Source organism: Eurypyga helias, unplaced genomic scaffold, assembly GCF_000690775.1.
Source record: "Eurypyga helias isolate BGI_N326 unplaced genomic scaffold, ASM69077v1 scaffold26116, whole genome shotgun sequence".
NCBI classification, from domain to species: domain Eukaryota; kingdom Metazoa; phylum Chordata; class Aves; order Eurypygiformes; family Eurypygidae; genus Eurypyga; species Eurypyga helias.
In genome coordinates this window covers 1-17,342 of record NW_010255039.1, presented here as the reverse complement: position 1 = coordinate 17,342, position 17,342 = coordinate 1, and the positions used below count along the sequence as shown (strand labels likewise).

Genomic DNA, 17,342 nt, shown 5'->3' with positions numbered 1-17,342 from the left:
CCCAGCCTGTACTTGTGTTTGGATGTAAATTCAGGGAGTTCCAGGACAAACTGAAGCTGTATCAAACTGGGGGGCCACGTGATGTGATTATACAACTGAGCCACGCCACATGCTGTCAGCAAACTAGGAAGACCAGAGCTTCTAACAAATTATTCAGATCCAATGTTATCAAAGGAAATACTGCGTAAATGGGAAATCCTTTCTCCCCATGACTGTGTGCACACATGGATTAGTTCCTTAGTCAGTGTCCCACAAGATGACAACAGCCTATCCATATGACACCATGTAAGCATAAAAATGAGAGAGAGACTGGAACAAAGTAAGCTGATCTCAAGCAAGACCTCTAGATTCTGTGTGTCTTACATTCCCTCATAAACTTAACTCTTCTAGGTCATGTTTCTACTTTTACTATGTTCTATATCACCACTTCTTTTTTAATTAAATATTTCCCACAAATTCAAATTAGTAATAACTATAGGTTATTTTTGGGAAGGATTATTAGAACACACAATTGGCACTTCAAAATTTGATCACGTTTCTCAGTTTTACTCCATATTTAAACCCTTGATTTCTTGTCCATAAAGGGGGTTAGTAATACATAAAGAGTGGAGGATAGAGCTGTTTAGAGATAACATGAATAATTAACTGTGTTTTACTGTGTTTGCATTATGCATAGCTCACTTGGACTCCAATCTTCACTGTCCGTAATACAAATAGTTAATAATTCTATAGCTGTTTTTATCAGCAGAACTTAGACCCTGCTAAGATTTCTTCACTTCTGTAAGCACCAGCCTTAAAAAAAACAACTGCAAACTCTTCATCAATAACCTGTGTTTTAAATTAGCTAGTTTTTGTGATCTTCCTTTCCACAGACAGTTAACAGTAATATTACCCACTTAAAATACCCACTGAGAAGTGGCCAATTTACATTTTCTTGGCACTCTAGGTAGTGGCACTGTGTACATACCCAAACCTGTTGGACAGCCCAAGTTTTCCAGAAGATGCCAAAAAGCGAGCCAGAAGGATCTTGCAGGGTTGTGGAGGAAACAGCTTAGGTAAGCGTCTGTTTCAATTGCTCCTCTTGGTATTAGACTCAACAAAGGTAGTTTGAGTATCTGCAGTGTTGAAATTTCTTAATTGTTTTTAATATGATTACCAGTCAAATGGGAGATAATCTAGGGCAAAATGATAGGGGGAGAGTTCATGGTGCGGCTTACTGATAAGCAAATTTTTGATGAGACTTGTCACAGAGGAGGACAAGATGAGGATTATACAGTTTTGGAGCCCTCACCACAAGAACATCTAGGCATAACCCTAAACAGAATGATGAGCTTCTCTGTGTTAGAGAAGTAAGTGGCAGAGAGTACTAGTGAAGCTTTGCTACTGCTCTTATGACATCTGTTAATCCTGGGCTCTGGCAGCTATGTCCTCTGCTAAGTCTAGGTGGGGCTGTTCACAATTCTATCATCTCTACGAGTTTCTCTGCCAAGGAGTCTACTGTCCATGTAATGGCAGTATCAACAAACAATGTATGTCCATCTCAGCAGATCCAGTTCACAGTCCTGTATCTTAATTTTGAACCATCGCTCCAAGTATGTCTGTCAGGGTATGAACTGGGGTACCAGAAACTCAGGTACCAAGGCAATAATGCTCTGCGAAGGGAAAGCTACACAGCTGAAAGCTGGTAGTGTTTTACTTAGCCAAGACAGTTTTGTCAAAGCCCTGTTTCTCCGAAGTAAAATAACTCTTGAAAGAACTAAAGAATTCTGATCTTCAACTATTGCTTCTGCAAGAGTGTACATATGACAGGCACATAAATAAGCACAAACTTTGCATATTCAGTAGAGAGCAAATGGAATTGCACTGCCTACTTGTACCTGGGAAATGCCACCAAAATTTCTACTCTGCAGACAGTGCAACAGCTACTGGGTATGGCACGCTTAAGTACCTTCTTTCACATAGGCTAACTGACATTTCAGAGTACGTATTAGAATAATTGGCGTATTTCTTAATCTTAGTGATTGCAGTGCCTATTTGCACTGGCATATTTTGAGATTAGGTGCATATTTTGAGATTAGGTGAAACAATAAAATAAACAAAACCTAGCTAGTGGTTACGTTAGCAGTATTTCAGCCTTGGACTATTCCTAACAACACAGCCTAACACAGAATGTATCTTCTCCTCACCATCCTATCGGGGTGGGGGAGGAGTGAGTGAATGGCTATGTGGTGCTTAGTTGCTGTCTGGGCCAAACCACAACACAGCAGATCATGTACTTCAAGTAATTTGCATTAACTGAGGAAGTAGGCCGGAAGTAGCTGCAATATTCAGATAGGATGATCATTCTGAATGCATCCTTTTAATTTCAGTGGATAAACTGAAGTTCTGTAAGTAACTGGAGTCTAAACTGTTTTTTCCCGATATAGAACCTTTGAATAGAATCATAGAATCATTTAGGTTAGAAAGGACCTTTAAGATGAAGTCCAACCATTAACCCAGCACTGCCAAGGCCACCACTAAACCATGTCCCTAGGCACCACATCTACACGTCTTTTAAATACCTCCAGGGATGTGACTCCAGCACTTCCCTCAACAGCCCGTTCCAGTGCTTGACAGCCCTTTCAGTGAAGAAATTTTTCCTAATATCCAATCTAAAACTCCTCTGATGCAACTCAAGGCCATTTCCTCTTGTCATATTGTTTGTTATTTGGGAGAAGAGGCTGACCCCCACCTCTCTACACCCTCCTTTCAGGTAGCTCTGAGAGTGATAAGGTCTCCCCTGAGCCTCCTCTTCTCCAGGCTGAACACCCCCAGCTCCCTCAGCTGCTCCTTACAGGAACTGTGGTCCAGACCCTTCCCCAGCTCCGTTCCCTTCTCTGGACATGCTCCAGCCCCTCAGTGTCTTTCTTGAAGTGAGGAACCCAAAACATGAGGATGCGAAGTGCAGCCTCACCAGTGCCAAGTACAGGGGCACAATCCCTGCCCTCATCCTGCTGGCCACACTCTGCCTGATGCACGCCACGATGCCACTGGCCTTCTTGGCCACCTGGGCACGCTGCTAGCTCATATTCAGTCGGCTGACAACCAACACCCCCAGGTCCTTTTCTGCCAGGCAGCTTTCCAGCACCTTGTCCCCAAGTCTGTAGCGTTGCAAGGGGTTGTTGTGACCCAAGTGCAGGACCCAGCACTTGGACTTTTTGAACCTTATCCCATTGGCCCATCGATCCAGTCTCTCCAGATCCCTCTAAAGAGCCTTCCTACCGTCAGGCAGATCAACACTCCCACCCAACTTGGTGTCATCTGCAAACGTACTGAGCGTGCACTTGATCCCCTTGTCCAGGTCATTGATAAAGAGATGAAACAGAACATGATATGTACCATGAACAACTGTCCCTCTCAATTGCTGAAAACTAAAACCAATGTAGACCTTGCTGATCTGCTGTACTGGCTTATGGCTTCTGTCCCCCCTCCCTGCCTCTAGTATCATACATCATCCCCTTCTCTTGGCCTCAGTTGCTCATCAGCCTCCGTACAGCACTTCATAAACAGGCAGTTTGAGGCAAGTGGATGTGCAGGTGAATGGAAGTTACTCCTATCACTTTGTTGATTGACTAACACCACTGTTCTCTTCATGGGTGAGAAGGAGAAACTGGCTTTTTTGGGAAAAAACAAGTCAAAAATCGATCCCTCCATGTAGATTTAAGTGCTGTGCTGTGTTCTAACAAAACCTTATTTTCAAAGAATTTGTGCAATACAGAAGTGGCTACACTACATATGGTCAAGCTATCTGAAACATTGTACCTACATCTATACTGGCCTATTTAAATGTATTAATTGCAAAGTTAATATGAATGTCTTGACCTCCTGATATGAACTGGAATAATCTCATTTCCATTTGGCAAAATTCTACTCATAGTACTGAGTCTTCCTGGACCATGTGTGAAGGCTTAGATATGTCCTCAGCTTCTGTTATCTTCCGATACACTGGGATTCCTTTAACACCACTTACTTTGCATGTGGGATAATGGCCATATCTTTCCAGGTAGTTGAGAAATTTACCCCTCTCCCATATATAAAAATATTTAATATATGTACATGCAGCTTTTTTGGGCTGGGTTTATTTATTTGCATCCCACAGTGCAAACAGATGGGTCCTAGTCAAAGCTGTCAATTGAGTACAATTAAGTGCTAAAGACCTGAAAATTGAATTCAGGTCTTCTGTATATGCTGAGTGGGACTCAGTCCTCAATGGAGCACAAGACAGAATGACAGTTTAGGTTTGTTCTCTTGCTTTAACAGCAGCTTCCTAGCTGTAGTGAAAGACCCATGTATAGAACCTACATGACTTTTAGTCCCGTAAAAGTAAATATTTATGACATCAGGGAACTTTGTGCCCTGAATTTCCATTTTGTCCCATGCAATTGTGCAGTACTCCAAAAGGTTCTTTGTCTTTATAAATTATGCTTTCTCAGGAGTATTATCAGGCAGACTACTAGCATATAACAGAGTGATGAAAGTTAAGTCAGGCACAATTATTCCACTCCACCCAACAAACAAAGAAGATTCTGCAGCTTCATGACAGTGTTCTAAATTAGATGTACACTTGTCGCTTCACTGTCCATCAGTCTTAGACTTCATAGCTTAAACCCATTCCTCACCCTGGCTTAGGCTTATTTTTACCCTTTATTTGTTGCACGTGCTCAGCCATGATGCACACAGGCATCTCACATCTTACTGTGTTTAAGGGTATTAGTTGTGCTCTGTAAACTGCACATGAGGCTTATAGATGGGGGTGGTCCTAGATGTTTCTGCTACAAGCAACTGAAAAGCAGTTGTGCGAGATGCTGGGGTCGGGGGGGAGGAGAAACGCTTTTAAGATCTTTTGGGTTTCAGACTGTGGGAGAAAATAGTACTATATTATTTTCTTATTGCAAACAGAAATTGTATTTTTGTCATGGATTTGAATAAGTCATTTTCCTTTCTATTGAACATGCTACCTCTGTTCCTTGTTCCCATTACTTAAAATAGGTGTTGGTTGACTTTCTGAAGTGGTTTTCAATGTAAGGAGAGCAATTGGGAGACAGTCAAGAAGGGATTGCTGTGCCAGTTGGCGAAGTAGCTTTTAAATCCTACTTTTTAGCAATCCAGTGTATTATTTCTGTATTTTAGTGATACTTATTATATTTGTCTAATTCTAAATTAATTCTTTTGCTCTATGAGCAAATCAATTCTATTTCCTACTCCTTAAAAAAATAATCTGGAGATCCAAAGCCCTCATATATACACACTATACAATACTAGCGCAGAAATTTTGCTGGCAGACAAAAAAACTGATGTTTGTTGTACTCAATTCTCTGTTTTTCACAGGATCTTACAGTGCCAGTCAAGGTATAAATTGCATCCGTGAAGATGTTGCTTCATATATTGAAAGAAGAGATGGAGGGGTTCCTGCAGATCCAGATAACATATATCTCACCACTGGGGCAAGTGATGGTATTGCTGTAAGTGTTAAAATGAAACCTGTCTCTTCTTGGTATACACTATAATTTATCAGTTACTTTTAGAAACACAGATCTGTATGGAACATCTTGTCCCTCAAACTCCTGTGCATTTGATCTAACAGATACTGAAGCCACATTAAGTGGATAACCAACACACCCAATTATGTGGATGTAAGACGCCAGCTAAGGAACAGGCAGATGGAGACAAAGTCTCAGTATACATTAACTTGTACCTTTTGTAAAGGTAGTATAAACAGCATAGGTGCCTAAATATAAATTTAGGAACTTCAGACCATTCAGACTAAATAATGGTGTCCTCGGTGGTTAAGATAGATAAGCACAGAAGATAGAGGCTATGAATCAGTGGCAGAGAGAAGAAGGAATGACCTCAGAGGTGAGCAGTCTTGGCAGCTCTTGTTCCTACTAAACCCTCTGCTAGTGCAGATTAATCCCAGTGAAAATCCCAAAGATCTATTTCAGTAGCCAGCTTGTTTGTGAAGAACTTCAGGTTCTGGCTTCAACCAATGTTCAAAGACGGTCCTCAGTTAAGGCAGGAATAACTGCCTCTACTAGATTTTTCCTTTACATACACACATGTCCTGATATTACAACAACCAGCAGTTCTTTGCTTTTATTAAGGCAGCCTTTTATAGCTTGTTTGTAAATGATTTTTTTTTTAAGTGACATCTAGTGGCAGAGTTCAGAATGACAGTTCTCCAGACACCTTCAGTGAATGGGCTTTCCGGAGTTTATGATGCCAAGTGTTATACTGGCAGCTTGTTAGGAGTGGCAGCGCAGTGTATCAAATCTGCGCCATGCTTATTTGATTTCACAGTGATGAAAAGTCGGTAGTACAATGAGTCTCATTGTTGGGCACTTCCAAGGATAAAACAACTAGTGTTCCTTTTGTAGGGGACAGAAGGTGTTGAAGAGGTTTTAAATTTGCATTTGGTCCTGATTACACATTTTGGATGCTTGGCATTTTTAAACTAGTGGTGGGTACAAAATGAAGTTGATTATAAACCATTACATAGAAGCTGAGTTAGGATGTGACAAGAAGCATAGGAAGGCAGATTTTGTTCTAGAACCAATGAGAAACTTAAAGGATACCACTGCTGTATCTGTAGAGGTATCTTTGTTTTTCCACTATCAATTACATGTTGATAAGGATGCCTGCTTTGATGGCACAGGCACTTCAGAGTTCTCCCTTGATTATAAAGGTAGGAAACCACTCCACTCCCTGTATCAAATATACTCTTTTATTTAATTCACACATAAAAAGCCTACAGACAAACACACAGCCATTGGGCACAGGTAAATCCTCTGGACTGACCGTAGCACAAACATTACATTTCTGTCTGTATTTTCTGGGCACAAACTATATATGCTACATCAGATTTTCATCCCAAATCTATTACTTGATAGTGATACCCTAATGCGAGTCTCTAGCTTTGCTCTGACCTGACCACAATTGCTCGTAATCTAAAAGAGGTCTCTGTTCCAAAGGAGAACCTCCACAGGCCCCAGTTCTATTTTCTCGGGGTTGTATTTATTTGCCTCTTGTGTTTAGTGAAATAAAATGAGTGGAAGACGACAAGCAACAACTAGCTGAGGCTTCTTTGCTTACAACTGGGCACAGTAAGAAAATCATGACCTTGATATTCCTTTTTTCAGCCTTCCCTCTAGCCTTGTGCTTAGAATGTTTTTCCTAAATTTGGCACCTGATCAGACATGACCTTTAGAAGCGGTGACATGCAGAGGAATTCCATTAAGCTGAGTTAGACCATCCTCACTCAGCCAGAAACTTAACTTGAAATAAATAAATGCCCTTTGATGTGAGAAAATGACTGTATGCTTCTAGAACAGAAATCTACCTTGACTCTAGATCTTTTAAGAAGGAAGATGAGTGACTTACTCTAGCGTATACTATTGATTCTGGTGTGTGACTTTTTTAATTCATACTTTTTCCCCAGACAATTTTAAAGATCCTGGTTTCTGGAGGTGGAAAATCCCGAACAGGAGTGATGATCCCTATACCACAATACCCCTTATATTCAGCAGCCATATCTGAACTAGATGCTATCCAGGTGAACTACTATTTGGATGAAGAAAATTGCTGGGCTCTAGATGTGAATGAACTTCGCCGTTCCTTGAATGAAGCCAAAGCATATTGCAATCCCAAAGTTCTCTGCATCATCAACCCCGGAAATCCCACAGGTCTATAGCGATTTTGTTTAATGGATGTGTTTTAAGACCAATTTTTTCCCCCTTTCATTCATTTGACATTGCAGGCAAATCCTAAATACCTATCAAACTTAGCTCTTGATAAGTTACTGATTGATAACTGTATCTCACACTTCCTTCGCTTGAGATGGACTAAGTTACCTTGAACCATAATTTCTCCAAAAATGTTCCTTAAGTTCACACTTAGTGAATTTAATTCTAAAATTCAGTAGCACTTTTCTGAGAAAGAGGGGATATCTTACTGAAAAGCTAGTAGTCTAAATAGGTCTGGGCGAAAAGTTCTGTGTATATATGCTCCACTAACTTTCTTCTTGCTTTAAAAATCAAACTGTAGGACAGGTGCAGAACAGAAAGTGCATTGAAGATGTGATACACTTTGCTTGGGAAGAGAAACTTTTTCTTCTGGCTGATGAGGTAATGGAATATTCCGTTTTCTCAAAAGCACGGCTGAAAGTAGGCATATGAAGTGTAATTTTGTTCCATGTGTGGTACTGGTATTTTTTAAGTACAGGGAAAAGATTCTCTGTTACCATATTAAGAGGTGAACAAGCATGCACAATTCCTAGTATCAGAGGTGGCTTGATCTGGATTTGAACTGGAGGGAAAGTTTAGGGGACACAAGCAAGGAGACACAAGGAGGAACTTTGCTGGAACTGACCTATAAACCTATGTGATACTCAGACCACTTCAGATGAAAGAAACAGAAGGAAAATTAATTTAAACATATGAATAAAGGTTAACTTATACAAAGAAGCTCACTGTTCTTCCAAAGGCTAAACTACTAAGTATGGCCACATGAGATAAAATGCATCATTACTGCAATTTAACAAAGAACCTTGTGTCTTCCACGGGCTTTAAGCTGTGAATGTACCACTGTTTCTTGGGTTCAGATCTGGCTCTCTAAAAGGCCATGTTTTATCCTTAGTTGGGGGAACAGAGCACATTAATGTCTTCTGACTGTTCAGGTTTACCAGGACAATGTGTACTCTGAAGGATGCCAGTTCCATTCTTTCAAAAAGATTCTCTATGAGATGGGACCCGAGTACTATAACAATGTTGAGCTGGCCTCTTTTCACTCCACCTCTAAGGGATACATGGGCGAGTAAGTCTGCTTTAGTTTTTTTATTTCATCTTCCTCATTAATCTGGTTGGACAGCCGTTCCGTGCTGGTGACCTGAAGGTAATCCACTGTCTTCATTAATTTTAACCAAAAACTATTAAGAAAAGGAAAACAAGCATTTAAAGCAGAGTAATGGATTAGCTCAGTGGTTTTTCAAAGTACCGAATAGTAAGTGGATTTATTTCAGGCACCTAATGCGTCAGTTCCACAAAGGAGAAATCCTACAGTCCTAAACCAGACCTGTGATAAAGGAAAATAAGGTCTCCAGCATTCAAGGGAACAGCTCAAGAATCACTGGGATGTTTGATATTACAGTTGTTTGAGTTTGGTTGGTTTGGGGAGGAAGAGATGGAAGGAAAAGGATTTTCTGACTAAATGAATGCTGCTATGGCCATATGCTCTTGTTCCAGAGAGCAAACAATCCAAGTCAATCGTTAACTTGTCTAACGGGGAAGCGGCATGTACACGATCTGCCCTGGATGGGACACTAGGCCTTAATGGCATATTATTTAGTTCCATCTTAAAACATTACCAGCGTAGCAGCTGTTTCAACCACCTGCATGTTACATATTGTAAGATGCTCATCAATTGCCTTTCCACTTCTGCAGTTACTTTCATTGCTTCTCCAGGATTCATACACTTGTAGTTAACTGATCTTTTCTGTTCACTTTAATAACAGATGTGGCTACAGAGGAGGTTACATGGAGGTCATTAACTTGCACCCAGAAATTAAAGGACAGCTTGTTAAGCTGCTTTCTGTTCGCCTTTGTCCTCCAGTCTCAGGACAAGCAGCAATGGATATTGTAGTGAATCCTCCAGTACCTGGAGAAGAATCTTATTCACAGTTCATAAAGGTCAGCAATAACATGCTTGTTCTTTTCTGCATTTCCTAAACTTATCCTAAATATTGTGACCTCCAAATAGGCACAGAGACCAGACTTCTTTCCTTTCTTCTCGGACAATCCTATAACAGCACCGGTTTGCAGAACTATGCAGGGTATTTTAAACAAACTCAGCATGACTACCTTCAAAAATATTTTTTATTCCTATTATGGTTCCTTTGTTTAAGAGCAAAAAAAGCACTAAGGAGTCATTACCACATCAGCTTTCTTGCTAATAAATGCAACTTTTCTCCTGTGTTTAGTGTGACAAAAGAATTACTAAATAAGATTGGCTTTTACTTGTAAGTTCAAATACAGTTATAAAATCAGCCTGCTTCTTAGGTATCCAATGCCTCTATATACTGAACAACATGGTATTCTGTATGAAAGTATACACTTAGCTTCCCACTTGTAAAAATCAAACTGAATCTGGCTGAAGAACTGACAGCATTAAGTCAGATCAAAGGTTCAGCTAACACGGTCTCTAAAACAGCCGAGAGTGGATGCTCAGAAGGAAGAATGTAAGAAGGAGGCATGCAGATAGACACTTCTGCAGGTTACTGTCTATCTACAACTCTTTGTAGTTGCATCCTGCTGATGCCTTTTTGCACGGCTGTCTGTAAGAGTATGACTGGAATTGGGAACACCATTCGCTCCAATAGCTCAGCAAAGCCCTACAAGTGCTTAATTCAGGGAAGGCTTCTTGAAGCATCACGGTTTTCTCTGGTGTTTTTATTGCCCTTTCAAATATGTCAATCTGAACACCTTCCTTTGAAACAGGAGAAGGAGTCTGTTTTGAACAATCTTGCCAAAAAAGCCAAACTGACAGAAGACATGTTTAACAAGGTACCAGGAATTCACTGCAATCCACTTCAAGGAGCTATGTATGCTTTCCCACGGATCTTTATTCCTTCCAAAGCCATTGAAGAAGCAAAGGTCAGTCAGTGATTTTTATCTGAATCCATTTTAACCCTCACACACTTGTGCCTGCCACTTCTAATGATGAGTTTTTATCTCAGAGATAAGCTCATGCAGTTACAAAAGCAGTACTTCATTGACTACATAGGATCTTAAATATAACATGACCTTCATTTTAAGAGGGGGAAACAAAACAGAGTATTTCATCACACTGGTAAGGCTCCCAGGTTGACAGTGTTACCCAAGGATATTAGTAGTAAATAGTTTAAGTCATAGGGTGGGAAAGAAGCTGGACCTGTGATAACTGCAAAGTGCTGCCTGGGCCGGGTTAGGTAGGCCAGCACGTGCGATGGGGACTGTGGATGGCAGTGTGCTACTCACCCTGCCAAAGAAGCCCCGTTCAGCAAGCGTGGGCAAGAGGGAGGCAGGTTTCCTTACAAATTTTGCTTCTCTCTCGGTTTTGGGTCAGTAAGCTGTATTACTGAATGACAAGTCTTTTTATTCCTAACTAGAGCTCTGTTGTCTAATGTGGAACATTCATTTTTTTAAAGGGAATTGTATCAGCATAGCTGAGGACAAAAATAGGGCTGTTTTTCAGCTGGTTATTTGATTAGGCATATAACCTGCATGTATTTAAGAACTTCCATAGTTATTAATCAGGGGACTTTCTAGTCGGCAGCTAATTCAGGGGAAAAAAATAGTAACTGCCAATGGAACTGGAACACACAGCTCCCAAATTAATTTCATCTTGTCAAATGTCAGCGGCTTAGCTTTTTCAAAGTACGATTTTAAGACTTTTGACAAAAAGTTACAAGCAAGTCAAGGAGAATAATAAAAATATGTAAAAACTTTCTTTGAAGCAAGTGTTTTGTGTAGGTTCTTTGGCCTTGTTCTGCCATGAAGTACTGTTATTTAATTCACAATATGAACTGTCCCATCAGCAACTGTCCATCATCCTCTTTAGTAAATGGAGTAAGAAACTAATAATGTAAGATAAAGTTTCATGAAGAAATAATGAAATTCTGTATATTTGGAATATTCTGACTTCAGTAATTCCAAACCATCCATTCCCTTAGGCTCATAAAATGGCACCTGATATGTTCTATTGCATGAAACTTCTGGAAGAGACCGGAATATGTGTTGTACCTGGAAGTGGATTTGGCCAAAGAGAAGGAAGCTACCATTTCAGGTACAGTTTCTGTTCGTTTAAAATCAAATGACGTGCAATAAGCTAAGTCCCATCCCAGTACTTTCTCTTCTGATTTAAAGGTAAGGATTTTTATTTCAGCTTAAGTTGTCTCACTTTCTACTGGGCACTTGCTGTGGACGGACAGCTAGGTCAAAGACCTGACCTGCTAGAGGAGCTGTTCATGTTTTTACGGTGTTTTCACAGCTTGCTGACACAGTTTTATTCTATTTTTATACGTTGACATTTGCAGTGCCTTCTCTACGAATCCAAACAATAATAGCTTATTCTCTAATCTTAAAGTTGTTTGAGGCATTACAAAAATTGCCCTGCTTGCTTCTGGGGGAGGGGCGATTAAACAGTATTTGCATAGGGAGAAACTGCATGAAAGATGCAGTATCTTCCCTATAAATCTGCTCCTTAAACACGCTGAATAACTCATCACTTTACCAAAACAAGGTGTGGGACTGAAGTTCTGTTACCAAAACTGTGAACATAAACTCTACTGCTCTTGCTTCCAATAAACAGCACTTCACTCCAGCCATGGCACTGATAACTAGCGTTTATCATGGAATTTAGCCTTGCTCGGTCTGAAGCAACATAACAGAGGCCCCTTAGCCACCATAGTTCTGCAACACAGATAGCTGGGTTAGCTACCTGGGTGCGTGCAGCTCCAGGGAAAAGCTGGTCTGAGTCCATTCCCTTAGCAGTGTGGGAAAAACATCTTGTACTGTAGGCCTTGCATACTGTCTCACATACATGCACAATGTGATTTTCAGATTATGCACAAGAAAGGAAGAAGTGACTAAAATCTGCAGTGTGGGATGAGGCATTGTTTCAGTGCTTTGCAATTAAGTTTTCAGTTCAAACTGAAATGTACATTTACTTTAAGTGCCCACCCCTAAAGCTGGAAAAAAGGATATAATTTGGCATAACTGCCCCAAAAATGGAAACTTGAGTTGCTGTTATTTCTTACTGATAACCTTCTTTGTCACTAAACAAAAAAAAAACTATTCTTGAATTCCTGCATATCAACCATTTGAAACAAATTGCTGTAGTTCAATGGTATAGTTCAATTAAAGCACAAATGCAGAAAATAAGAAAGTCACATCAAAACAGTTATTAAATTTAACACATTACTAGCTGTGCCCTGAGATTAATCACGATCTATGCAAAGATCAGAGTTTAGTTTGTTCTGAAGATAATTTGGGTTGTTTTTTTTTTCTTCCTTTAAATAATATTTTTCAGAATGACCATTCTTCCTCCAGTAGAGAAGCTGAAGATCCTACTGGAGAAAGTGAAAGACTTCCACATGAAGTTTCTTGAAAAATATGCATGAAACTACTGTGGCTTTTCCCCCTCATCCCCTCCCCTTCAAGGCGAATGCAGAAAATGAACAAAGATGTGCTGAGAATGTGCTGTTCATCTAATTTAACTAAATTCAAAATAGCCAGAACCAATCTCAGATACTGCTACGACTTATTGGACTATTAAATTTAATGTCTGGTGCAGAGGACATTGTTACACCAACTTTCTTTTCAAGGGGAAAGGGAGAATGTGAAGAACGCATTGAAAAGAGTCAGTAAATGATTTTGTGCCTTGATTGGAAGTTACATTTGTGAGCTTTTGACTCACTAGGCTGGGGAAGGGAGTTACTCATTAAAACTACTACTGTGTGTGGGGCGTTTCTTACAAAAATTCTACTAAACAAAAATTCAAAAGCCTACACTATAGGTATTGTTTGGTTTCATTTTTGTTGTGGTAAGAATGAAGTGTTCTCCAAATCTGATTAAGCATGTAGGTACAGCGGGCTTATTTAGAAAAAAATAATCTTTGGCACGTGCGTGCAGATACCTTTAAACTTCTGTTAAAGAGAAATCCTGCCACCACAGCTTAGTCTGAATGGAACATACAGTTTTGATCCGTGGAATGGACATGGTGTTTGCTTGAATCCTATTTTTGTGAAACTGAAACATAATGAGGAACATTAGCTTCCTATTCATGTGCTTTTCAAGACGTTATCCCAGCGTAACAGCACTGAACACTCCTCATAACGACTCCATGTGTTTCCTGTTAACTCATCTTTTACATACATGGAAGATGTAAGGCACTGTTTCAAAGCAGATGTGAGTCCTGTCAATCCCTTCAAGTAGGATAAATACAACACTATTTCAGAATTGCTTTATCTATGGAGAACGTTTATTTGGAGCCACATGAGGGAGAGACCCATTAACTGGCAAAAATTCAGCCTGAACTGGCAAGGCCTAACAAATGTCGATAGCAGGAGAAACGCTGGGGGTGGTTTCTAATGAAGGAAAAGATATTTCAAGGAAAATGTCTTGCAGCAAGCATAAAGATAACGACAGTACAACTCACTCTTCGATCTTCCGCAGTCATACTGCTGGCTGAACAAGCCTGATTGCTCATTAAAAGCCAATTAAACCAGGCTGCTATCTAGGACTACAGCTGTATTACTCTACTAGACTGTGCCTGTTTCCCTGCACAGCAAAAGAAGGTTTCTGTTTCTCTGGAGCTGGAAGCTGGACACCTCCTGCTAGCACTGATAAAGGACTGAGGGAACGTGCCGTGCAGTATTCAGCTATGAAAGCATTAGCGTATGTCAGGCTTAGGCTCAGCATTTACAAAGTTTATCCATTAAGGCTATCTCATTTAATCTAGTCGTTAAGTTATTATTTAGAAGTAAACTCATTTTAATGTCTACTAGCACTTTGTTAGGCTGCCTTTGTAGCTGGTTCAACATCCTATGCTGATCCAGGTTACTATACCCAAGGGCTAGAGAATCACCATATGGATAAAGCACGTGCCAATCTATTATGTGTGGAAGACGAGATGTTGCCAATAACTGTCCTTGAAGCAGCAGCAGCAGCTACTGGTCTATGACACAGCATTAGGAGTTGGTGTACTCCTCACAGTTCCTTGCTGAAGTCTGTGAAGAAGAATTCAGTACTTCCCCATCACCTGCCAGTGGTCACAGGTTTGTAAATGACAACGGCGTGCTGCTACACAAAGTTACTATGGAGGCTTGGATTAAAAACAAATACACTTTTATCCCTGGAGAAATGGAATTCTTGGAGGACAGCAGACTGAGAACACTTACGTTGCTACTATCCATCGATAAACACAACCTTTAATCTGTTAGCGCTCTCCACTTGGCATCCTTAATATGCACTAGTAAAACGAATCCAGAAAGCAAAACCGCAGTAAGAGGTCAGAATATTGGTGTAAAAATAGGACAAACGGCACTTTCCTGCTCTAGGAATGTGTCCAAATCAGCTCTGGCTTTGGACTCTCAATGCAGTGTAGATTGAAGCTAAGATCTAACAATGGGAGTTAGAATATTTTTTTATATTTTTGTAACTACAGCTTTTTCATGGGGTAGTATTTGTAATCTAATAAGTCAATAGATTTTATATTTGCCTTGCATTTGCACCTGAACTTCTGGGAAAAAATGTAAAGGTTTACAAGTTTCTAATGATAATTTACAGATGTGAAAGGCTCTTTGTTTTAAGTCGGGACAGGAATTCTTACACTTTTAAATCAAAATATAATGGCATAAACTGAGTTTTTTCTAAACATTCTATTATGGTGCCTTTTACGTTTCTGACGTTATGAGGGATAACAATTTGTTCTTGATGCATCTCATATGGAAAGGTGGTGATTTCTATTGTCCATCCACAATATTTGTATGTTCTGTGATACAGTTAATGTGCATTTTTGTGGAACAATCCTGTAAAGCTAAGAAAAGAGGCTTATTTTCAATGTCTTTGAAATATTTCATTATAACAGACAATCCTTACTTTCAAAATGCATGCTTCTAGGTTTGATTTTCCTACAGGTGCTCCTTAAATGGTACTTCAGATGTATGAGACTTCCAAATAATAAAGCACATGTTAAAAAAAAAGGTAATAGTTCTCCATTTCCTATGTCACTGAAGCAACACTGGCTGGATTGCACTATGGCTGCAATATGCACATTTAACTTCACGTTCAAACTAGTATTTATTTTAATCCATGTCCCAGATCATTAATTTCTGCATCACTCCAACTTATGGACTTGAAATTTGTCAGACTTGTTACCGCAACGCTAAAACCAGCACACTTAACCAGCGCAGAACTGTACACAGACATGGTCTCAGGCATGTTTTATGTTCATAATTAATCACATCGTTTTATGTAAGGAGTTGTAACCAGGAGTTAAGCAAGCCAGGCTTCTTTTATCATTAGAGGATCCACCAGTCAATTAAGGCTGATCAACTGTGGCCTGAAAGCCTCGTTGAGGGGTGTGTTTGGTTGTTTCCTCTTTAAAAAACCTTCTTACACAGCTTGTCTGAGATTAAATTTACAGAGCAACACCATCTTGTCTTTTTGCAGTGACACCTCAGAATGACCTTCGTGGTGTCTGTTTCATAATTCAAAAGAAAACGAAGTTTAGGGAAAGGGAATCTAGTCCTGATTCCCTAAACATACATGCATATGCCTGCACCCCTTTTAAAAAAAAAGCAAAAGCCAGGTCATTCTCTTCTTCGTATCAGGTATTTTGAGTGTTTTCTGGAGCAGAAACATTTACCTGGGGTTTTTTTGGGAGCAGGTTGCTTGTTCTACAAACAAGAACATGATCTGATATAAAATGGTTTTAATATGAATTGTCAGCCAGATTTTGTACAGCTTTTTTTGTGTGATGTAGGCAGTCCCATCTGGATCAGCAGGTAAGGAGACTGAAAGCTTGCAACATCAACTACATAACACTGCGTGAAAACACCACTAGTGGTTTAAAACATTATCTACATACCTTTTTACACAGTTCCTTGGTCAGTAATATATGTTTGATCATTTGTACAACACCCAAGATACTCGGACCTCTGGTGTGGTTTTGATTTGGATGCATGTAAGAGAGTAAGCTTCTGCAAGGAGTTCTGGTTTTAAGGATATGGCTTTCAATGTTTTTATCCGTTCAATACCAGGTGTCCTCATGCCTTTCTAATGTTCCACATTATTACACTTTTAGTAAATACTCTCTTCACCCTATTACAATTTCCACAACCTGTAGCCATTTGCGTCAGGCAAGAGGGGTTATTCGCTTTGCAAGTTTTGCCGCGCTGCATGTTCTGCACACCAAACAGTAACAAATAGCTAAAACCGACCCTCAGCCGTGACACAGGGCTCTTCCTGTACCGCAAAACGGTTTCCCAGCACGTGTCCCCACGCAAGGCCCCCCAGGCCTTGGGCCCCCCAGGCCTCGGGCCCGCATTCGCCACCCTCGGGCCCGGTTACTACTCACCCCGGGGGTGAAAGGTCCTGGGCACCACCGCAGCTCCTCGTGTACCGAGGTCAGAGCGGCTGCTTCAAAGCAATTAACAGAAAGCACCGTTAATTTTGTGTCGGCAGGACGAGGCGCGTAACCGCCCCCGCCCCCCGCTCCTGTCAGGCCGGGAGGGCCCCGGCTTCGGCCCGTCCGGCCGTTCCGTTCCAGCC

General features: G+C 40.4%; 1 protein-coding gene across 1 annotated transcript; it reads left to right on the top strand.

Annotated features, from left to right (window-relative positions):
• Window positions 1-946: 946 nt before the first annotated feature.
• Window positions 947-13,525, top strand: GPT2 (glutamic pyruvate transaminase (alanine aminotransferase) 2; the record flags this gene model as incomplete). Its single annotated transcript, XM_010153211.1, has 9 exons — window positions 947-1,055; window positions 5,368-5,501; window positions 7,475-7,718; window positions 8,080-8,159; window positions 8,711-8,847; window positions 9,545-9,719; window positions 10,527-10,682; window positions 11,741-11,853; window positions 13,099-13,525. Coding segments are annotated over 9 exons (1,239 nt in total), but the record flags the coding sequence as incomplete, so codon positions are not given.
• Window positions 13,526-17,342: the final 3,817 nt, after the last annotated feature.